This window comes from Corapipo altera, unplaced genomic scaffold (genome assembly GCF_003945725.1).
Source record: "Corapipo altera isolate COAL_440 unplaced genomic scaffold, ASM394572v1 160, whole genome shotgun sequence".
In the NCBI taxonomy this organism is placed as follows: Eukaryota; Metazoa; Chordata; class Aves; order Passeriformes; family Pipridae; genus Corapipo; species Corapipo altera.
The window spans coordinates 42030-64387 of record NW_020885016.1 but is presented as its reverse complement, the minus strand read 5'-3'; the positions used below and the strand labels follow the sequence as shown (position 1 = coordinate 64387).

Sequence of the window (22358 nt, the reverse complement as noted above, 5' to 3'; positions counted from 1 at the left end):
GCCATCGGCCCCATCCGCTCTCAAGCCCTCCCCTTCAAGGCCGACAGCTGGGCAGTCCCCGCCACGCCACCGCGACGTCACTTCGCCCCCCGGGCACAGGAGATGAGGAAGCTGCCGCAGAGCCGGCCGGAGGAGAAGCCACCGGCAGCGCCCCGCCGGCCACCCAGCCCTGGCATCTCGGCACCGCGGGGGTCCCCGCCGGCCATCCCCCCCAAGCCAGAGGAGAAGGGGAAGGGGCGCGTCCCACAGCCCCGAGACGTGCGCAAGCTGGTGAAGAGCAGCTACAGCCTCAGCTTCGGGACTGCCGGCGTATCCCGTGGCACTGCGGCACCGGCGAGGAGCGGGGACCCGCTCCCGGCCACCCCGCTGGTCATCCACTGCACCTCCGTGCGCCGCCGGGAGCCCGCGGCCGAGCCGGGCGGGGAGGAGGTGCCGGCAGCCGCCGGCCGAGAGCCGGCCCCGGTGTGTGCCGAGGGGCCCACAAAGCCCCCAGGCAGCCAGCCCTCACCCACCCACAGCTCCCCCATCAACATCACGAGGGTCCAGGCCACGCGCAGGGAAGCGGCCACCGTGGAGGAGCCGTCGGTGTCCCCCCCGCGCCGGGAGCGGAGCGAGCTCAGGGTGCCACCGCGGGCGCCGGTGGCCGAGGGGGTGCCGCACGTGGAGACCCACCTGCACGTCCTGGTGGGTCGGCCGTCCCCGGTGGCCAGGGAGGGCTCCCCGGCCCAGAGCAGCGCCGTGCTGCGGACAGAGAAGACCGTTCTCCTCCCTCCGTCGCCACCCGGTCCCATGGAGGGAAAGGAGGGACGCAGCCTTGATGGCACTGGAGGGCTCCATATGGCCAAGGGCTGCGAGGTGACGGGGCAGTGGCTTGGCGGCAGCGACAGCGGGGACACCCGGGCAGGACCCCCGGCCGGCAGCAGCACCCACCCCCGGCCTGCGGAACCGGCCGGGAGGAGCCTGGCGGAGCCACGGGCCGGCGAGCACAGGCAGGAGCCGCTGGGCAGACGGAGGGTGTCGGTGGGCAACGGTGGCTCTGCTGGTGGCACCGGCCCCTCTGCCCCTCTCCGAGCCAGGGAGAGAGCTGAAGGTGCCCCCGGGCAGCTGCCAGAGTGGAGGGAGCCCTGGGAGCTCTCACCGCAGTGGTTGGGAGCCACAGAGCCACACCCGCCTGACAACTCCAACTACTTGGCAATGCCCGAGAGAGCCCCCAAATCCTCACCAATGCCAAAGCTGCCCTCAGTCCCCTACCCAGGCACTGCATCCTTTGGGACCCCCTTGGTCCCCAGCCCAGCCAGCTCATCTTTTGGGACCCCCTTGGTTCCCAACCCAGGCAGTGCATCATTTGGGACCCCCTTAGTCCCCAGCCCAGCCAACACATCCTTTGGGACCCCCTTGGTTCCCAACCTAGCCAACACATCCTTTGGGACCCCCTTGGTTCCCAACCCAGCCAACACATCTTTTGGGAACCCTACAGTCCCCAGCCTGTCCAGTGAATCCTTTGGGACCTCCATGGTCACCAATGTGACTAACTCATCCTTTGGCTACCCATCTGCCTCCAGCCTGGCCAGCACATCATTTGGGACTCCCTTGGTCTCCAACCACAACAAGTCTTTTGGGACCCCTTTGGTTCCCAACCTGTGCAGCACATCCTTTGGGAACCCCTTGGTCTCCAATCCAACCAGTGTATCCATTGGGTCCCCCTTGTTCCCCAAACCATCCAAAGCATCTTTTGGGTCTCCCTTGGTCCCCAATCCATCCAGCATATCTTTTGGGTCCCCATTGGTCCACAATACACCCAACGTATCATTTGGGAACCCCTTGGTGCCTAATCCATCCAGTTCATCCTTTGGGAATGCCTTGGTGCCCAATCCATCCAATGTATCCTTTGGGAACCCCTTGGTGCCCAATCCATCCAGTTCATCCTTTGGGAACCCCTTGGTGCCCAATCCATCCAGTTCATCCTTTGGGAACCCCTTGGTGCCCAATCCATCCAGTGCATCCTTTGGGAACCCCTTGGTGCCCAATCCATCCAGTGCATCCTTTGGGAACCCCTTGGTCCCCAACCCCACCAGCTCATCCTTTGGATCCCCCTTGATCACCAACCCAGTCCCAGCTTCCCTTGGGCATCCGTCAGTCTCCAGCATGTCCAGCTCTTTCTTTGGATCCCCTCTGGTCCCCAACCCAGCCAGTGCTCCGCTGGGACCGGGGCTGTATCCCCTGGCTGGTGGGGAAGCGCCCTGGAGCAAATCCAGCCCTGAGCCCCCCCAGCCCCGGCCCCCCGAGGGCCCAGTCGCTGCGGAGTCCCCAGCCCAGCCCCACCTGGAGGACGGTCCCCACTTCCTAAGGAGGACTGACATTGCCTCACCGAGTGGCAGGAGCAGGCAGAGCCCCCCCAAGCCCCTGGCCGCCCCCCTGCCCCCCCAGCGGAGGATGCTGGTCGATCCCAGCAGTGGGAAGTGCTACTACGTGGAGCCCCCGCGGCAGCCCCAGATGAAAACACTCTACGACCCCGAGACCGGGCAGTACCTGGAGGTGCTCGTCCCACCAGTGGCATCTCACACCGGGCTCTACCAGGCACCTTTCAACCCCCTGGTCATGGCCGGGGGGGTCTATGGCCCATCCTACACACCCTACGGTGGCTTCCCGGGGCTCCCGGCACCGCCCCCACCCTCCGCCCCCTCCCCGCCACACCCCGACCTGCCGGCTGCCGACAACCCCGGCTCGGCCGGGACCCCCAGCTCTGCTCCCAAGGGCGAGGGGGCTTCTGCTACCGGGGGTCCCGACTGTGGGTACCTGGAGAGCCTGTACTACATCCCCACGGGGATGCGGGCCAGCCCCAGCCCCGCCCAGCCCCCTGCCCGCACCAGCCCCGAGAAGGGACCTCAGCTCCGGATGTGACGGGAGGGACCCGCCCGGAATGTCCCTTCCCGTGGCTGGGCTTTAGTCCCACAGTCAGCATCACCCCTGGCACGGGAGGGCCCCTGCCCACGGCTGAGTAGGCACCGGCTGGACCTCGCTGGCTCCTCACGGAAACGGGGAGAAAAAGGGTATTTTCCAGTGTGAGCACCTGACAGCTCTGGGGGGGACATGAAGTCATGGACCCCTGCCGGCAAAGGGACAAGATGCCAGGCCTGTCCTCTGGTCCCATCCCAAGGGTGACCCGGGCTGGTCGGCACAGGGGGGTAATGGCCCTCCCAACCACGGTGGCAGCACAGACTCCCTAAAATAGTAATAAAAATGCTGATACAGTGTTAAACCTTCTTAGTCATCCTGTGCTTGTAAGGTCTGTAAGGGCGGGGGTGAGAAGCTGAGGCACTCAGGACCTGCAGTCCATCTGCCTGTCTTGGAGTGTCCACCAGATGAATCCCAACCCCTGGGAGCAGGAGGGGACTCTGCAGTCATCAGCGAGCCCTGGTGCCCAGCCCTGAACCCCAAACCCCAGCCATGAGCCCCAAATTCCAACTTCCAACCTCTCCACACCATCCCGGGAAGGATTTGGGTGGAGGAGGAGGGATGAGTCGTTACAGGACTGAACGACACCACAAACCTCCCTGAGAGAGGGCGCTGGGGGGGGGAAGGGGGGACGGGATGGGACACCCACGCACACACTCCCCTTCCTGCCCCGGGCCGGATGCAGGTGCGTTGGCCCCGGGGAGTTTAAAGCCACCCCGCAGCTCCCCCGGCGCTGTGAGCAGCAGGGCAGGATGGGGCTGGAGGGGAGAGGCAGGATGGGGCCGGCGCTGGCGGCGTGGCTGGCCCTGAGCCTGCTGGGGGGGACGGGGGCCGAGGAGATGTGTGGGGACCCCCCCGCCGCCCGGTCCCACTCCGTCCCCGCGCCCCAGCTCAGCCCCGAGGAGCAGCTCTCGCCCCACATGCCCGAGTCCCTGCGCTGTGACGCCTGCAGAGCCATCGCCTTCCAGGTGGGGATGGGGGAGATGGACCCCCAGGACTGCGAGTGAGAACCCTTACAGGGCTGCTTCAGCCTGGGGAGATGCTGCTGGCTCCCCTGGGCACCCCATTGATGCATATCCCCACATTTGGCACCCCAAAGGGCCTTTGGGGCTCCTCGTGGACCCACCAACCCCTGCAGAAGTGCTGCAGGTGCCAGGGCCGCAAGGAAGGGGGTGTAGATCCCACTCCTGCTTGGGAACGGGGTCATGGAGAGGCTACCACCCTCACTGCCCAGATTCTGCTCTTTTTCACCCCAGATTGAGGAGCAGCTCAGCAGAGCGGAGGGGAAGGTGGGCAGGAAGGTACTGAAGGAGTCTGACTACATGGAGGTGCTGGAGAGGAGCTGCTCGCAGGGCTGGGAGAGGTGAGTGGTGTGTCCCTGGAAATGGGGTTGACCCCAGGGATGGAGTTTGTCCAGGGATTAAAGTGTCACCAGGGACAGGTGTGTCCCCAAGGATAGAGGTCTTCCTAGGGATCAGAGTCCCCAGTGACAAGGTTGCCCCAGGGACCAGGGTATCCCCAGGGATCAGAGTCCCCAGTGATAAGGTTGCCCCAGGGATCAGGTTGTCCCCAGGAATAGGAATGTTCCCAGGGATTAGGGTGTCCCCCAGCATGGGGATGTCCCAGGCATAGATAGATATGTCCACAAGGATAGTGGTATCCCTAGGAATCAGGATGTCACCAAGCATGGGGGTGTCCTCAGAGATGGGGGTTCCCCAGGGATCAGAGTGTCCACAAGGATGGGGGTGCCCCAGGGACCAGGGTGTCCCCAGTGATAGGGGTGTCCCCAGAGATTGGGGTGCCCCAGGGATCAGGGTATCCCCCGGGATCAAGGTGTCCCCAGGGATAGGGCTGTTCTCAGGGACCCTTTTTTCTCCCGCTCCCCCTCTCCCCGCAGTTATGGGGTGCAGGAGCTGGACGGGCAGAAGCGCCTGGCGGGGCCGGGGCTGCCCAGTCGGGAGCCCGTGAGCGTGATGGTGTCGGGGGGACCGTGGCCGGGCAGGTAAGTGCAAGTTTGGCAACGCGGGGGGGTCCGGGCACTGTTCCCCCAGCGGGGCGGGGGATGCACCGTGACCACCCCGGCTCCTCGCAGGCTCTCCAAGATGTGCCACGGCTACGTGGGCGAGCAGGGGGAGGCGCAGATCTACGAGAGCCACCGGCGGGGCCCGGCGGCGCTGCGGGAGCTGCTGTGCCACGGGGCCAAGGGGCCCTGCGGCGGCGGCAAGGCCGGGGCGCCCGCCCCCCCCAAGGCGCTGCAGAACGAGCTGTAGCCCCGGCGCGGTTAATGCTTAATGCCCCGGCGACCTTCGGAGCCGACTTCGTCCCCGGCGGGAGCCGACACGTGCCGGGCGGTGGGAGCCCTCCCGCTGTCGCCTGTCGCCGCTGTCGCCGCTGTCCCTCGACGCGCAGCCCGGGGAGATGCGGCAGCAGCCGCTGTCCCGCCCGGCCGGACCCTCGGCGAGCCGGGAATTACTCTGTAACCCACCGGCTCTAATGTTTCACCACGCGGTGCTCCCGGCGGGTGCAGCCCTAATTAAAGCAGTTAATGGCTGACCCGTCCCGGGGCTGCGCTCCCTGGTTTCACAACCCGCAGCCAATGGCCGCCCTCCCTCCCGCCGCCCCTGCCACGGCCACCGCCCGGGAGGTGACTAAAGTCCTTCCCACGGCCATAAAACCCCCGAGCGGTGACATCGCCGCCGGGGACGCGTCGCCGGAGGATGGAGACCCGCTCGGGGGACCTGGCTAAGCCCCAGGTGAACGCAGCCTCCATCCCTGTCCCAATCCCCATCCCTTGGTCACATCCCGGGGCGGCGGGGAGGGAGGGGTGACCAGGGGTACTGACTCCAGCGATGGCCAGTGCAGGGTCAGGATGCCCTGCTGGGGCTGGCAAAGGGCGGGATGAGCCTGGGAACTGCGGGGAATCCTGGGACCAACGGGACACGCAGAGATGCTGAGGCTGGGACTGGTTTGTGCCAGCTTTCCCAGCACCTGCAGGGTGGTCTCGGAACCCTAGGGCCAGCGGGAACCCCTCTCCACACTTTCCAGGGACAAACCATCACAGAGGGAGCAGTGGGTTTTGGAGCCTAGACCCCTTTTGAGGGTCAGAGGTGGTGCTGGGTGGGACTGAGCAGACACACAGGCTGAGCCATGGCCTGGTGTCCCCCCACATCCCCAGGGCAGAGCCCAGCCCCGTTCCCATGGGACACCCGGGCCCACACTGACCCAGCCCCCACCTCATCCTCACTGCCAGAATGGGAACTTGGCTCCTGCTTCTGCTGGCTCCCCACAGACCCCCAGGAAGGAGCCGCCTGTGGCGGGCAGGGTGAGTACTGGGGCACCCTGTGGGCAGCACAGCACCCCAAATCCATCAGTAACACACCATGGGATGCAGACCAGCTGGCCAGGACCCCTCACCATCCCTGAGGGCACAGGGGCTCCCACAGGGCAGCCTGTGCCACCTATGGGGACAGTGTGGGGTGCCACTCCCTGCCCCCAGTCCCCAGGGTGAGCCAGGGCTGAGCTGTGCCCCCACACAGCAGGACCCGAGGGTGGGCACCAGGCCCCCCCCACCAGAGGTGGACATGCTCTACAAGATTGAGGACGTGCCCCCCTGGTACCTCTGCATCCTGCTCGGCTTCCAGGTACAGCCTGGAAAGGGGGGAGCCCCACTGGCAGATCCCAAGCCCCTACTCCCTGTGCCATGGGGCACCCCATGGCCCCCCCAACCCTGCTGAGCCCCCCTCGCCCCCCAGCACTACCTGACCTGCTTCAGTGGCACTGTCGCCATCCCGTTCCTGCTGGCCGAGAGCATGTGCGTGGGCAAGGACCAGCTCACCGTCAGCTACCTCATCGGCACCATCTTCACCTGTGTGGGCATCACCACCCTCATCCAGACCACCGTGGGCATCAGGTAGAGCCGTGGCCCCGGTGGGACACCCTGCCCACCCCCGGGTCCTGCCCACCCCCGGGCCGCAGGCACAGGATCCCCTCTCCTCCCCCCAGGCTGCCCCTCTTCCAGGCGAGCGCGCTGGCCTTCCTCATCCCTGCCAAGTCCATCCTGGCCCTGGAGAAGTGGCGATGCCCTCCTGAAGGTGAGGGCAGAGGGGGTGTGGGGGGTGTCCAGCTGCTCCCTGCCCCCCCCGGGACCACCTCACCCCCCTCCACCCCCAGAGCAGATCTATGGCAACTGGTCACTGCCGCTCAACACCTCCCACATCTGGCAGCCCCGCATGCGAGAGGTACATCCCGCCACCACTGCCGGGGGACCCCAAAACCCCTGGCAGGCCACTGACCGCCCTCCCTCCACCTCTCCATGCCCTGCAGATCCAGGGGGCCATCATGGTGTCCAGCCTGGTGGAGGTGGTCATCGGGCTGCTGGGGCTCCCCGGGGCGCTGCTCAGCTACATCGGGCCGCTGACCGTCACCCCCACCGTGTCCCTCATCGGACTGTCCGTGTTCCAAGCAGCTGGCGAGCGCGCCGGCTCCCACTGGGGCATCGCTGTGATGTACGGCACAGGGACAGGGGGGACAGGGGGTAGGGTTGTCCAACACGCAGCCAGGAGGACGCCAGGGGCACGAGGGACCCTGTGCTTTTCTTCCCCCAGGACCATCCTGCTGATCGTGCTGTTTGCCCAGTACCTGCGGCAGGTCGCCATCTGCCTGCCTGGCTACCGCCGGGGCCGTGGCTTCGTCCTGTTTCGCTTCCAGATCTTCAAGATGTTCCCGGTAGGGACTGGCTGGGAGCATCCTGGAGTGCTCCCCAAATCCCTCCTTTTCCAGGGATGGGTTTGTAAGCATTGCAGATGCTTCCCTGGTCTCTGCCCTGCAGATCATCCTGGCCATCATGGTGGTGTGGCTGTTCTGTTACGTGCTGACCCGCACCGGTGTCTTCCCCAGTGAGCCCGAGGAATATGGGTACAAGGCCAGGACGGACGCCCGGGGGGAGATCCTGTCCGTGGCCCCCTGGTTCCGGGTTCCCTACCCCTGTGAGTGCCTGGCAGCCCCGGGGGGCTGGGCCTCCTGATACCCCTTTACCCTGGGGGATGTGGGGAGCTGGTGCAGCATCATCGGGGCTGGGGAACACCCGTGGGGGGCCCCAAAGTGGTGAGCACCAGGGGGGCCTGAGGTGGCCCCCAACCCTGACCTCCTGCTCTGACCCTGGGCAGGCCAGTGGGGTCTGCCCACAGTGACCTCGGCAGCCGTGCTGGGCATGTTCAGTGCCACGCTGGCGGGCATCATCGAGTCCATCGGGGACTACTACTCCTGTGCCCGGCTGGCAGGGGCCCCCCCGCCCCCCGTGCATGCCATTAACAGGTACAGCCAGCTGTTTCCCCTCCACGGTACCCCGCTCACACCGTGGCATCCCTGGAGACCGGGCAGGGACGCCGCAGGAGAGTGGGATGGGGACCAGCCCGACCGCGTTGTTCCTCAGGGGCATTTTCACCGAGGGCATCTCCTGCATCATCGCGGGGCTGCTGGGAACCGGCAACGGCTCCACCTCCTCCAGCCCCAACATCGGCGTCCTGGGCATGACCAAGGTACCGGGGCCGGGGAGGGGTCCCGGCTCGGCCTGGGGGCGCGGACACCGTCACCGCCTGCTGCTGTCTCTGTGCAGGTGGGGAGCAGGAGGGTGATCCAGTACGGGGCCGGGATCATGCTCCTGTTGGGGACGATCGGCAAGTTCACGGCGCTCTTCGCCTCCCTGCCCGACCCCGTCCTCGGCGGGATGTTCTGCACCTTATTCGGTAACTGCGGCGCAGCCGCCCCCAAACCCGGAGCGCTGCTCTCAGCAGCCCTGGGCCACGTCCCCGCAGATTTTGGGGCTGGTGAGCCCAAGGGATGCAGGGCAGTTTTGGGTGGGACCGTGACCGCCTCCTTGCACCCCTGCTGGGGCAGCCCCTCCCTGTGCCCGGCTCCCGTGGGCACCTCCGCCTGCATCGCCGCGTCTCTGCCGCAGGAATGATCACGGCCGTCGGCCTCTCCAACCTGCAGTTCGTCGACATGAATTCCTCCCGAAACCTCTTCGTGCTGGGCTTTGCCATGTTTTTCGGGCTCACGCTGCCAAACTACCTGGATTCTAACCCCGGGGCCATTAACACAGGTACCCTCAGCCACGAAAAGTCCTAATTTGGGATATTTAGGGAGAGAGGAGGGGGGACTTCCCGGGTGGTCTCCCACCCCAGGGAAGCACTGATTAATAAGCTCATGACAGCACAGCCCGGCTCCATCCCTCGCTCTCACAGGTGTCCCCGAGCTGGACCAGATCCTGACGGTGCTGCTCACCACGGAGATGTTCGTCGGGGGGACCATCGCCTTCGTCCTGGACAACACCATCCCGGGTAACTGCAACACACGGGGCCGGGGCAGGGGGGGAGCAGGAAGGGCTGGGGGCAGATTCGTGTCGGTTTGGAGCTGTCAGAGGGCCTGGCAGGGCGAGGGGGTGACACTGGGCATCGTGGCTGCCGCAGGGACGCAGGAGGAGCGAGGGCTGGTGCAGTGGAAGGCGGGAGCGCACTCGGACAGCACGGCCAGCGCCAGCCTCCGGAGCTACGACTTCCCGTTCGGGATGGGCGCGGTGCGCAGGGTGCGGTGGCTCCGGCGGGTGCCCGTGTGCCCGGTGTTCACGGGGTTCAGGGCCCGGGCCCGCGGCGGCGGCGCGGCCGCGGATGGGCAGGACGGCGCAGACGGGGTGTCGGTGTGCACCAAGGTCTGAGAGAGGGCAGGGCTCCTGCCCGGCGCTGGAGAGGCCCAGCTGAGCTCCCAGAGAGGCTCTTGGGGTCCATCAGCACCCGCCAAGGCCAAAGCCAAGGCTCCTGGTGCTTGGCTCGGACACAGGGATAGGGAAACGCAACGCTGCTCCTGGGGGACACCCCGAGCTCCGGGGGCACCAGCCTGGGAACTGCCACCCCCGTGCCTTGCTCCACCCCAACCTTCAGCCGGCTGAGGCTCATCCAGCGCTTGCTGAAGCCTGTCTGCCACCACTGGAGCCGGCCAGAGCCCCGGGGCCACCAACTCCCACCCAGGGCTGTGGATTTCTACACTGTGCCCTCAGCCCTGGCAGGGTGACCCAGCACTGGTGCAGGCTCTGTGTGGGGCAGTGTCCAGACCAGCCTTAGGAAGCCTAATTTAAGATTATACATTAAAAGTAATAAAATATTCAAGCACACAAGCCCTACCAGTGTCACTGCTGCCTCCTGCACCATTCCCTCAACCCTTCTGCGCTGCATCAGCACCCTTCTGTACTCCCTGCCAGGCTGCCCGACATGGAGACACGCTGGATTTCATCCAGGTGGGCTCTGCCTTGACCCGGTGCAGCGGGAGAGGCAGCTCAGCACAAGCCCTTGGCAAACCCCTCGTGCGTGGGGAGCTCTGGAGAGGTGGCTTCGTCCTGGCTGTGCTGGTGACACTGCCTGGTGCTGGCAGTGGGTCCCCAGCTGCAGGCACAGAGGTGGCTGATCAGGCCTGTTCCAGCTTCTTGTCCCCACAGCCCACTCCTGGGGCTGGAGCAGGAGTGAGAAGAAGCCTGGATGTGGTACAAGTGCTGCTCAGCAGCAACCTCAGCACCAGGTGCCACCGACCTCTGCTCCAGTCACATCCCAAACCCAGGGACAGGACAGCTGCAGCTCCATCCCAGTGGAGACCTCTCCAATAAACATCCCGGAGTTGGCTGGGATATGGGAGGGTGATAAAACCAAGGCCAGGAGAGCAGCCCATGGCCAGGCAGGTGCTCCACACGCTGGCTCCTGGCTGCTGCACTCAGCTGCCACCACCCCAAGGTGACCATGGACAGGCCGAGGCTCACAGACAAGGTGCAACCACGCAGGGCTGGTGAAACTCTCCCAGTCCTGATAAAAATCGGCTGTGGAACAGTGGTGTGTTATTTCCTGCCTTTCTGTGTTTAGGTGCTCGAGTCTAAACCATCTCCAGTGGAAATGCCAGGGTAGTTCTGCTGGCTCTGGGAAGGCCGGCTCTCCGGTAGGGAAGGCAGAGCCCGAGATAACTGCAGCAACATTTCACAGAGCAACAGTAAAAATGGGTTCATGTGCCTGAATTCCCCCACGAGGGAGGGGTTCTCCCTCCTGGAGTACAGATGATGTGGTTCTGCTGCAGGACAACACCTGTGGGAAGGCTCTGCCTCCCCCTCCAGCCCTGCAGAGCTCCAGCTCCTGAGGTGTTCCCATTTGGTTTAATCGGAGCTTAAACCCAAAAGACATCAACAGCAAGGCTGGGGCTGTGCTGTGCAGGGCCAGGGTTGGACTCTGTGATCCTTGTGGGACCAGCTTAGGATATTCCAGGATTCATGGACAGTTAGGAAGCAGGAATGGACGGGACTGTTGCAGCCACCACACGATTCCACAGTTCCAGAGTTCCCACAGCTCATGCCAAGCACCAGGAGCAGCTTTATTGGAGCTATGAGCTGCTCCCAGGGCTGCCAGTGGGGCTGAGCCGGGATCAGTCATGGGGAGAACGAAGGGGGAGCACAGGGAGCATGAGGAGAGAGAAATTCCTGTGCCTGGAAGTGTCCATGGCCAGGCTGGATGGGGCTTGGAGCAACCTGGTCTAGTGGAAGGTGTCCCTGCCCATGGCGGGGAGTGAAAATGAATCTTTAAGGTCCCTTTCAACCCAAACAGTTCTGAGATTCCATGAAAAGATCAGAGTCCAGCTTCATCTGGGATCCTGGGCCATCAGGTTCCACAGCCTTCCAGGCACAACATCCAGTGCCAGCCCTCTCTGCAGGCGCTGCCAAGCGAGTTCCCGTGCGAGAAGCCCATTCACGAGACAGCCACCACATCAGTTCTACTATTATTTATTTTTTTAAATATTTTTGAAAAAATATAATTTTTTTACAATATTTTCAACTTAAACACTATTCACACTGAACACGTATGGCAGCTTAACCTACCCAAATATGAAGTTTAAGAAGCCAAAACTGTTCTAGCTTTATTAAAAGAGGAAAAAAAAAAACCAACCAAAAAAAACCAAAAAAAAAACCAACCCCAAAAAAGTCGTTGTGCTGTAGACTATTGTGTAGTGATGATTATAAACAAAGCAAGGGAAAAGCACCACTCAAATCACTAATGCTGGGGGTTGCCTGGTTAAATCCAGCTATGGAAAGTCGGATGCTAAGGGTTACATAGGCAGTGCTATGTACGGCACCGGGGGCTTGGAAGAAACTGTGATGAAAACTCACATTCCTTGAACATCATGGGGAAGTGGAACGTTTCTAATGTGGGAACACACTGCAAAGTACAGGGAATTTCTTCCTCCCAATCACTTGGCTGTTAGTTCAGTAGCTGAGATCTACGACTCTGTACAGGTCTGTGAGATTTGGGTTAAAGCTCACGATTTGGGTTAAAGCTCGAGCTGCTTCCCAAGGAGCATGTTTTGTAAGGGGAAAATCAACATTAGTAACAACACTGATACCTCAAAGGAACATTAGCTAATTTGCATAACAATCAGATCTCCTCACTTTCATTTGGAAGTTAAGGCATTATCAGGTGCAAGCTAGCACCAGTTAACACATCTTTAAGTAAAAACAGACCATTCACCGCAAATTCCAAGTCCTGTTTAAAAAGTCAGAGTCTGCAGAAGGTTTTATTAACGTGGTACTTTGTCTCAACTTGACTGGTGCTTCTTACCTCACTGCCTCCTTTGCACAGAGCCAGGCCCGATTATGTTTCCATTAAACTTTTGACAGATTTACTTAATAACAGTCTCAGCACTTTTATTGAGCATGCAAGACTAACAAAACTTTGGCAATGCATAAGTGTAACACAGTGACAAGAAGAGAGAGCTTTTACAATTAAATCTTCTAATACTGGCTTCACAGTGTGGAAATTGTGCTACATCCACCAAAAGAGGGCCCAGTCTACTCAAATGTTTAAGTACTTCACCCCAGGAACAAACTCCTTTGCGTTTGGATTCAGATTACTCTTGACCTGAGGAAGGGAAAAACAGACATCGAGCTCAATCATTATTTTCATCTTCCATTTTCAAGCTGAAGACAAATCAGAGGCAGAGAGCATCAGGAACAGTCAGTACATTTAGAGGAACAGTCAGGCATACATTTATCAGCAGTCTATAATGCCAAGAAAAGTCCACTCCCATGCGCTACTCCCCGAATTATCCATTCTTCCTCAGCTCCACCTGAAGTTTCAGCCAGAGGAGGGCTCAGGGAATAAGCAGCAAACCACAGGCATGCACCCAACACAGCAGCTTCCCCTCATGCTGAAATAGCCTTTTCTCAAGCTGAGCTGTTAAAACGTGCCATGAGGTTTTTTAATTTTGCTTATTTAAGCAAGAGGTGACTTGTTCCAGGAACTTCAGCCACTTCTGGGAATTTAATGTGTATGAACAGTGTATTGATTTTTTACATGTCTGTGTCTGTGACTAGCCTGTCCTCCCCCTTGGCAAGCTGCTGCTGCTGCCCAGCATCCTGCAGTTAGAGGTGGGCACCAGCATCTTCAAAATGAGCTCTTCATCACAAAGAAATTGAGCATTATGCTTTTCTGTTCTTAATTGAGTCTGAAACTGCTGCCTGCAGCTGTTTTAGCTTGGAAAAGTCAGGGCCCGCATCTGAATCCCACAGCAATTTTGTGACAGTGTGGGTTTTGTACACTGTATCAGGAACTTCGTATTCTGTGAGGGAACACACTGCCTTTTCCTCTGAGTTAAGCTCTGGACAGAAGTCAGACAGCAAAAAGAGGGAAATATCACAGTTTGGCTGCTTTCCCCTTCCTTAGAATTTTTACAGTTCTCCCAGTCCCAAGCAGACCCTGGGCCAGGGCTCAGTGAGAGGTGCCCAGTGACCCTCTCACAGTGTGCTTTCATAACCCCCCCACACACCCAGAGCCTCTTGAACTTGTGCCATGGACTGGGAAAGGCTCCACGTGGGCATGAAAAAACACCAAATAGGTCAGGTCCCACGAGGACACATCCCCTACCCACCCACGCCACCCCACAGCCAGGCACCTTTAACAGGCTCAGCCCTCCTGTGAAGGACTCTCTCTTGCCCTTAGCAGCAGTAAAACTCAGCCTTGAACAAACACTCAAGTTTTAGAAACAGGAGAAACTGAATTTACCACCAGATCCTCCAGCGATGAGCTGTCACTGATAACAAGGTCATTGAACTGGTCCTGGATTTGATCCATTGTTTGTGGGAGATCACGGGCTGGAATAAACCACTCGTGCTCCTCCTCCTCTTCCAGCATCTCCTGGAAACAGCGCTCAATAAATTCTTCTTCCCACAACTCCTCTTCGATCTGTCCAAGAGAAGGATCTGCTTCAGCAACGAACATTACTGACAGCTTGGGGGGTTTTTATTCCCAGGTGTGTGCCCCCAGCTGACCTTCTTCCCAGCTATCCAGGAGGACCCCAGCCTAGCACTATGCCCAGGTGGCAGGAAGCCCATCAGCTGGCATTTAACAGTGTAGGAAAGTGCTTTGTCCCAGGAACTTGGGAAAAGGGAATGGCATGAGAACAACCCCAGCCCCAGCTGTTTTGTTTGCAGCTTATTATGAACTCAAGGAGAAGGAAAATGTTGGTTCCAAGTAAAAATTTCAGTTGTACCAACTAGTCTGGACTGAACTTGCTGCAAGTATGAGGAAGGGAACTGTGCCAACACACACAGTTGGGCACACTCCCCAGGAAGTGTCCTGCGGGACTCCTGGGGGGAAAACAACCACTGCCTGTCTCTTGGAACAAGCAGGATCTCCTTGGCTGTGTGTTCACCCACTGTGGTTCTCCTTGGGAACTCCCCTGATCTCAGCAGCTGTCAGGAAAGCAGCCCTGCTGTCCTGAGAGCAGGACAAACCAAGCCATGCAGAACTGACCAGTGCAGAGATTAAAGCAAAGTTTTGTTTGGTTGTTCAGTAAACAAGCTTTGGAGGGAGTTCATCCCACAAGTTTTCCATGTCCTGCATCACAGTGCTTAGCACTGGAAAGCAGGGAAATAGAAGCTGGTGTGAATGACTTCCCAGAGATAAGGGAGTGGAAAAATGATTCAGGACAGATTTAGAAGTTCACCCAGTGGAAGCTCAAACAAGTTTTCCTATTTGTCCTTCACTCTGAAATCAAACACCTCCTCAAACTTCCTGGAGCAGAAATTCGGCTACACAAACACCAAACCGAAAATGTTAACGCCAGAATTCAGGATTCCTGTGAAATCTGTGTCCCTGTCCTTGGGGCAAACACCCACGAGCTCACCTGGTGCTCTGGGGAAGAGGGACTCATTGCCACATGCTCCCAGCCACTGCCCAGGCACTCCAAACCCCGCCTGGAATGCTGACTCAGTGCTTCCCCAAAGCAGCACTCACCTCCCATCCATCCCAGTGGGATGGCACTGCCTCTGTCCTGCACACCGTGGGCACACAGCCACAGGCTCGTGTTACAGCAGGGCTTGCCCAGCTCCTGGGGTTTGGTTACAGCCTGTACCCTTACAGGTGCCTCAGTGGCAGCTCCCGGAGTACTAAATAACATTTAATTCCCCAAATGTCTGGAAATTAGCACTGCCTGTTGGTGTTTTCCAGCCCAAGTTTAACTTGCTCAGGCTCCCAGAGGCTGTGCCTGCAGCAGGTGGTGACCAGGCTGCCACTGGTGTTTGCCTGCCTGAGATGTCCCTTCTCCTGCCACGCTCCCACCTTTCCTCTGCTCTGACAACAGAGTCTGTGCCTGAAAAATCAGCTCCAGAGAACTACACACCCCATTTGTCAACTACAGCACAGCTCCCAGGGGCAAAAAGCCACCAAACAGGAAACAATGCACAAGAGGATGGAGTTTTTGGGAGCACACCTGACTTTAGATGAGCTCAGTGCCCCTCTGCAGAGAGCTGCTGCCATGTCTGATGTTGGCAGCTGAGCCACAGCTGCTGGAGCACGGACACGGAGTGCACAGAGCATGGTGGGAATGGGAAAGGGGCATGGAATGAGCCTCCACGGGAGAGGGAATGGTGGCCTGATGCCAGGTAGCAGAGGAAGGGAAGGCTTCCTCCCCACCCCATGGAGAAGGCCAGCTCAAAGGCACTTGGGTACTAAACAGTGGGCAGGACTGTCACCCAACAGCTCTGTCCTCCCACTCCCTGTGGAACAGCAGTGCTGCTCCAGAGGCTGCTGTGCACCTGGAATTTCCAGCTCAGGACTATCACAGCCAGCATGCCCACACACGTCCAGCTCCCGGCCCAGCCCTTCCCAACCACCACACACATCTGTCAACACTTTTTTTCCCCCTCCCTCCTGGAGGAGTACGGAATTAATGGATGCATCAGAACACGCTGTACCTCCTGTATTTTCCACCGAGACTACAGAAAATCAGTATTTATTGCCAGAGAAAGGGAGGCTTGTCTGTTCCCCAGGATGACTCTCAGGGCTGATCTAAACCCTCCTCCCCCAAGGACTGCCAATCTCATACCCCAGCTGCCAACCCCTGGCACTGCCCCTTCAGCCAGGCAGTGACCAGGCAGGTGACAGGCCGTGGAGGAGGGGGGGACTTGCCTGCCTGTTGAACTCCTCCTCGTTCTCCATCCACATGTACTCGGCGAAGGGGTTGTCGTCCTCGTGGGAGTGCCCGTTGATGATCACATCCTCGCTGATGATGCTGGGGCTGGTGCTGCTGCGACTTGGGTCCTTCATGGCTGCGACCTCGATCCCAAACCTGCAACTGAGGGGCACAGCAAGTCAGCATGGGCACACTACTCGGCCCCTGCACCAGCCCAGCAAGGCTGCACCTGCATTTGGAGGCTCCAGGCAGCTTCTCCCCCACTGCAGCAGAGCTCTGATATCATAAGTATCACTGACACCATTCCCATTGTGTGCACGGTCCACTGACAAATTAATTTCCCAAATTAAACCTCACTAAAGGCAATGAAAAGTGACAGGAAAAAACAGGAAGTGCACAGACTTGGCAGTAAGAAAGTGTTTAAGGCAACATTCCAAATGAGAATTTGTTTTCCAAAGCACTTTTGAGTGTTGTGTGTGGTGGCACAAGCCAAGTTTCACTGCTGGGAAACCTCACGAGGAAAGAAGCAACCCGGCACTGACCCCGAGCAGGGCCAAGTTCTCAGAGCTGCTTTGGGAGACAAAGGCCACTGCCTGGGCAGCTCAGGTGAAGACAACATCAGGAGGCACTGGAAGAGAGTTCCTGCCTCTCCTCTCACTTTCCACCACGGACTGAGCCTGGAGATCTCTCAGCATGCCCTGGATATGTGATAGGCCTGAGCTCCAGGAACAAAGGTACAGTTGGCAAGCAAGGTCTGTTCCACCTAGTGAGGGTCCAAAGCAGGATAAATCCTAAATTTGGCCTGAATCCCTGTCCCAGGAATGGCTTGAGCCGCTCCACCAGGCCATGAGCTGGAGCTCATCACCCTGGGCTCAGAGCCCCAGGGCTGCTCACACGAATCCTGGTGTGTTCTGAGGTGAGTGAGACAACACTGCTGCCCTTCCTGTACCTGCTCTAGTACAGAGATCAATGCTGCAAAAGTTGAGTATTTTTTGGATACTGATCCTGGTAGTATTAATTCTTTTAAAAACAGTATACAAAGTGAGGCAAGGAGCTCAAAAAAACCACCCAAATGTCAACGTTTTTCTTGTGCTGAAATTCGCAATGAAACGATGCAGCGGAGAGGGAAAATATTTTTATTTTATTTTCAAAACACCATTTTAGCTCCTTGTCTGCATATCAAAGAGTGACTAATTCAGAGAAGGGGGTGTCAAATTACAGCCTCTCTTTTAATTACAGTTCAAGGGCTTATCATGTAACACCTCACATTTTCTCTCTGGATTCCATGGGGTCCTGTTATCTAGGGAATTAATGCAAGTTTTGGGTCAAAATTCTTGATAATACCAGGTCAAAAACCTGCCACATCCAAAGGACCCATTAAGGAAAGCACGAAGGAGGAGGAATCTGCCTGGATTCCAGCTCTATTCTAGGTTTTTAAATCAAAGGCAACCCCCAGCATGGGAAGACACTGCAGCTCCCTGGGAAGTGCCACAAATGGGAGCAGATCCCTGGTATTCCAGCAAGGGAAAACAGGTTCTTTTTGATGTTCTTTCAAAACAAACTTGCTAAGGATTATTGGCAGCGTTTAACATAAACCAGGAAAGGACAGTGCATTTAACATCCCAGTTCAAGCTTGAAATTGCTTTAAGCCACTTCAGCTGTTCCCAGGCCAACACATGGGATGGAGTGCAGGAAACAGAGCCTAAAAAGCTTAGTTTCTTTTTTGTTTGTTTGTTTTTACTGGCAGGCGTTTCCACCTTTCCCTTTGTGCAGCTCATCTGATATTCCTATTCCCTTGAAGGAAAGTGCCTCAGCAGTGTGAGGAACTCAGGCAGCTCCTGCACAAAGGTGACTGTACCCAGACAAGTCAGAAAGGTAAAAATAATTAAAAAACCACAAAACCCCAAACCCAGCAAACCAACCCTCCTTGTTTCTGTAAAAGCTTGGAAGGTTCATCTGTTGAATCATGGGCTGCTTCTCCCATTCCTGAAGCATTCCTACAGAACACAAGTTACAGCTTTGGGAGGGAGGGCAGTGAAGTCCAGCTTGGACCAAACCAGCTTTGTCCATCACTGCCCCAGGACAATGGGGGTGAGGAGGTTCCAGCAGCCCCTCAGGCCCAGCCTGAATATCTGATTTTTTTCTCATGAACCCCCAAGCCCACTCATGTTTTTCCCCACAGGACAACATTCCAACCAACACTTATCCTGCAGGAACAGTGAGGAATCCCCAGGCCAGTCCTTCACAACACTGCTAATTTGAATTTCTGCAGCTTCCAATAAAACAAATAAATCTTCCCATTTCTACATTTTAAGACACAAACCAGCTGCTTTCTGTGATCACATGTGAGGACAAGATCAGTCCTGTTTCCCTGGTGCTGGATACAACATTTCAGTCAGGAGCTGCAGGGAATTCAGAGGGGGAAGAGCCAAATGCCACTTCAGTCTTGCAAAAAGTCCCAATCTAGGCAGGCTGCTGCAGAAAACAAACCCAGTGCCAGGCCACACTGCTGGGAACAAAAATAACACCTTTTCCATCTGCGAGTAGGTGGGAAGCAGAGGAGCTCAAAGCTCCTCACACTGGAAGAGGAAATGTAACACTGGTAGTGCTGAAGAATAGAAAACAGGGAGGATTCTGCCACAGGGACACCCTGGGAGGTTCTGACCCAAATTACTCCAGGATTTTGGTGGGGAGTGGGAGTGAGGCAAGAAAAACACTCCAAGTGCAGAAGGAAAGACATAAAAAAAAAATATTTTTATCTTAGGAATTAAATGAGAAATTAGGAATCCTGTAACAACAGGGCTTTCAGTGAACTCTGTTTCCTGTATGGAGGGTGCAGCTCGTTGCTCCACAACATCCCTAATTTACTGGTTTCCCTGAATTCTGCTGCAGTTACAGCCACGCAGAGCCCCGGCCCGACCATCATTAAAATTCAGGCCTTTGTGACTGAAGATTCTGCATTTACAACCCAGTCACGAAAGAAGATTATCCACCGCCCACTCCGGAGGTGAGGTCAGGCCTAAACCCGCACAGCGCCCTGGGCCTCACCCGCGAGGGGAAAAACTGAGGAAAAACTGGAGTTAAAAAATTAAGATATTTGCTTCAAGCACCCCAGAGCAACACGTGAGGGGTTTAGTGGCCGCCGAAGATTAAAGAAAGGTGTTTTAGAGCTCTGCGAGTCGTTTATCAGGCGGCGATTCCTCCCGGAGCCAGCAGCGCGGCCGAGCTCCCCCTTATCAGTTTAGATTAGCGCAGTTATCGACGTAGCTCATTAAACCCGTCTAATAGGCGCATTTCTTAATCATTTCACGCGGGCGCGCGGGTTTATATCTGATATAAAGGCCTCCGGGCGCTGCTCTGAGTTTTACGGCCCAGCGAGGCGGTGTCTGTGGGAGCAGCGTGTGTCAGACCCCCCTCACGGTGCCGCTGCCTCGGTCTCGGGGCCGCCCCCGCTTTGTTGCGGCCCGGCGGCCCCCGCAGGCCCCGGATGGCGCCGCAGACAATACCGAGGGGCGGCCCCGCCGCGGGGGGTGGAGGCCGCGGCCCGGCGGCGGCACCGCCTCAGGGGAGGGGGCGGCGCCCTCCGCCCCCCCCAGCCAGCCGGGGCCGCCCCCCGGCGCTCACCTGCGGTGTCAGAGGAGCCGCCGGCGCTCCGCCGTGTCCCGCCCGGCCGCACCGGCCCCACCGGCCCCGCTCGGCTCCGCGCTCGGCCCGGCCCGGCCCGCTCCGCCACACACCGCGGCACGCGCGTCACTTCCGCCAACGCCGGCGCGCGCACGCCACGCCCCCGCCCCTCCCCGGCGCGCGCCCGGCCGGGCCCTCGGAGGCGTGGGGTGGGAATGGGGAGGGGTGGCGCGAGGCATGCCGGGACGCGTAGTCTTTTTCGCGCCTACCTGGCGCGAGGTGTACCGGGAGTTGTAGTCCCGCGCGCGGCGCCTAGCGGCCATTTCGCGCGGCGCACGCTGGGCACGCCGGGAACAGCAGTCCGGCGGGGCGGCCGCCATCTTGTGGCGCCGGCAGTTGGGGGGTGTTCCCTCGATGCTCTGAGAGCGGTCCCCACACACTCCTCAGTGATTCTAAAGGGGGTCCCCAGCACCGCCGGTGCTCACTGAAGGATCCCCGAACCCCCTCCGGTGCTCAAGGAAGGGTTCCCAAACACCTCCCAGTTTCTGGGACCCACATTGCATGCCCAGGCTTCAACCCCATTTACCAAACGTGCTGAAAAAGCAATTTTTAGTCTCTCCTTTCCTCAGGACAAGGTGGGGATGACTCTCGTGCCCCACCCTGCCCTCGGTGCTCTGCGAGCCCAGGTCGCTTCCAGGCTGGGCTTCACAACCTCCCTGAGGCAAAGAAACCACATACCAAGGGAGTCAAAGGCCCTTTGAGCCATCGAAGTTACTAAGGAATAAAATCTGGAGTCACTAACCCCCTCAGGACACCTGCCCCAGCTGTAACATGGGAAACGTGTGGCACAAAAACATCTCGAGGTGCAACTGCAAATCCCCAAAGTGTGTGTTAGTGACAGGAATCAGTGGACAGGCACCAGAGTCCCTGGAATTTTTTAGTGGTTAAGGGGTGACCAGACGTGAGCAGCTTTTTAGGCTCAGCCCTAGTCAGTGAGCTCACCCAAACTCTTAGAAAGGCTCCTCTGCCATCAAACCCAGCCCTTCAGGCTGCCTGGGAATCAGGTCGGGGCTATCCAAGGATAACAATCTCATTAGCATTCCTCTGCTCAGCCCTTTACTTCCTTCATCCTAAATTTTAGTAAGGGACAACTAACCCTACAGGATTTCTGGGGAGCAATTCTCCCTTGAATAATGTGTTTATACTGATTTTATTGGTCACCAGCTTGTTCCCAGGGCCTGTCACACATTTACTGCAAAAATACCCCTGCAAGGATCATCATTAAAAAGATCAGTACTATGGTCTTCCTACTCTCACAACTTCCAGCTCTACAAATCCAGCAGGATGTGATTTTTCTCCTCTCTAATAGAGGATTTTCTTTCTACTCATTTCCACAGCACAGAGCACCCTCCAGGGTTACTCCTGCTGGAATTCACGTATGGAAGCTGGCAGGTAAATTGCAGAGCCCAACACTTCCTTGCTCCTTCACAGTGCAGATACAGTCATTCCAAATAATAAGCAGCCCACAGCACCAATATGCGTGTCTGGCATCTGTCCTCAAAATCAAGTTCTTCTGAAACCTTTTCCTCAGGAATTAGGGTAAGGGATGTTTTCTCTCTGACCTCTGTGTGGAGACAGAAGACACTTTGCAGAAGCAGAGTGGGTTTGACTTATTTTTCTGATGTATAAAAGCATCCTGGTGCAAAGGTACAAGTGAGATTTACACAGAAGGGACCAGGGCTTTGAAGTACCTGCTTTAGGTAGTAAGAGCTGCTGCTACCAGAGCCTGGGATTTCTGGGCTCTGAAGTTGGACTGTGCCACAACCACTTTACACCTGGGAGTGCTTTACGTTTAGACACTAAACCCGATGTACCACCCTCCTGCAGTGAAACAGGTCAGGCTGAAGACAAGGTGCAGAGCTGTTTAAGATGCGGGTATTAGCTAAGAAAAGGCTACTGTAAAAATTAAATTTAGTATTTTGATGTATTCATTTCAACTGCACATTCTAAGGGAACTTAAAATGCCTGGGGGAGATAGAGACCTTCAAAATAGTTAACTGCTACCCTCAGAGAAAAGGAAGTGACTGCTCTGCAGCTAAGGCCTGGCCGGGCTGAGGGACTCAGCAGCCTCTGGTGACAGATGAGTGACAAATGCCACCATAAGTGGGGCTCCAAGCCCATCCTTGTGACTTAGAACTTGTGCTTTCTTTCAGCTGCAGCGTAGCTGTAAGGTTATGTCACTGCCTGACATTTAATCCATTTCATACAAACCCAAACAAAATCTTGCA

The 22358-nt window shown here is 57.9% G+C and overlaps 3 protein-coding genes across 8 annotated transcripts; 2 read left to right on the top strand and 1 right to left on the bottom strand.

Moving 5' to 3' along the window:
• Positions 1-3706: 3706 nt before the first annotated feature.
• On the top strand, positions 3707-5513 carry MZB1 (marginal zone B and B1 cell specific protein). The gene is made up of 4 exons (XM_027667651.1): positions 3707-3923; positions 4212-4318; positions 4853-4957; positions 5048-5513. The coding sequence occupies exons 1-4, from the start codon at positions 3708-3710 to the stop codon at positions 5223-5225; spliced, it is 606 nt and encodes a 201-aa protein (XP_027523452.1). The 5' UTR covers position 3707; the 3' UTR covers positions 5226-5513.
• A 104-nt stretch (positions 5514-5617) lies between these two features.
• On the top strand, positions 5618-10123 carry SLC23A1 (solute carrier family 23 member 1). Of its 4 annotated transcripts, none has more exons than XM_027667666.1 (15): positions 5618-5708; positions 6206-6277; positions 6495-6596; positions 6708-6865; positions 6958-7046; positions 7126-7193; positions 7279-7460; positions 7560-7680; positions 7784-7940; positions 8121-8268; positions 8387-8492; positions 8570-8699; positions 8912-9055; positions 9198-9293; positions 9423-10123. In XM_027667666.1, the coding sequence occupies exons 1-15, from the start codon at positions 5673-5675 to the stop codon at positions 9665-9667; spliced, it is 1854 nt and encodes a 617-aa protein (XP_027523467.1). In that variant the 5' UTR covers positions 5618-5672; the 3' UTR covers positions 9668-10123. The 4 variants fall into 4 exon arrangements, with proteins under 4 accessions (XP_027523467.1, XP_027523466.1, XP_027523465.1 ...); XM_027667665.1 differs by having other exon boundaries at positions 6492-6596; XM_027667664.1 differs by having other exon boundaries at positions 6131-6277.
• A 1622-nt stretch (positions 10124-11745) lies between these two features.
• PAIP2 (poly(A) binding protein interacting protein 2) lies at positions 11746-20196 on the bottom strand. Of its 3 annotated transcripts, none has more exons than XM_027667658.1 (4): positions 20184-20196; positions 16443-16602; positions 14037-14216; positions 11746-12893 (listed from the first exon to the last, which is right to left on the bottom strand). In XM_027667658.1, the coding sequence occupies exons 2-4, from the start codon at positions 16578-16580 to the stop codon at positions 12828-12830; spliced, it is 384 nt and encodes a 127-aa protein (XP_027523459.1). In that variant the 5' UTR covers positions 16581-16602; positions 20184-20196; the 3' UTR covers positions 11746-12827. The 3 variants fall into 3 exon arrangements, with proteins under 3 accessions (XP_027523459.1, XP_027523458.1, XP_027523457.1); XM_027667657.1 differs by having other exon boundaries at positions 20071-20186; XM_027667656.1 differs by lacking the exon at positions 20184-20196 and adding an exon at positions 20071-20175 and having other exon boundaries at positions 16443-16608.
• Positions 20197-22358: the final 2162 nt, after the last annotated feature.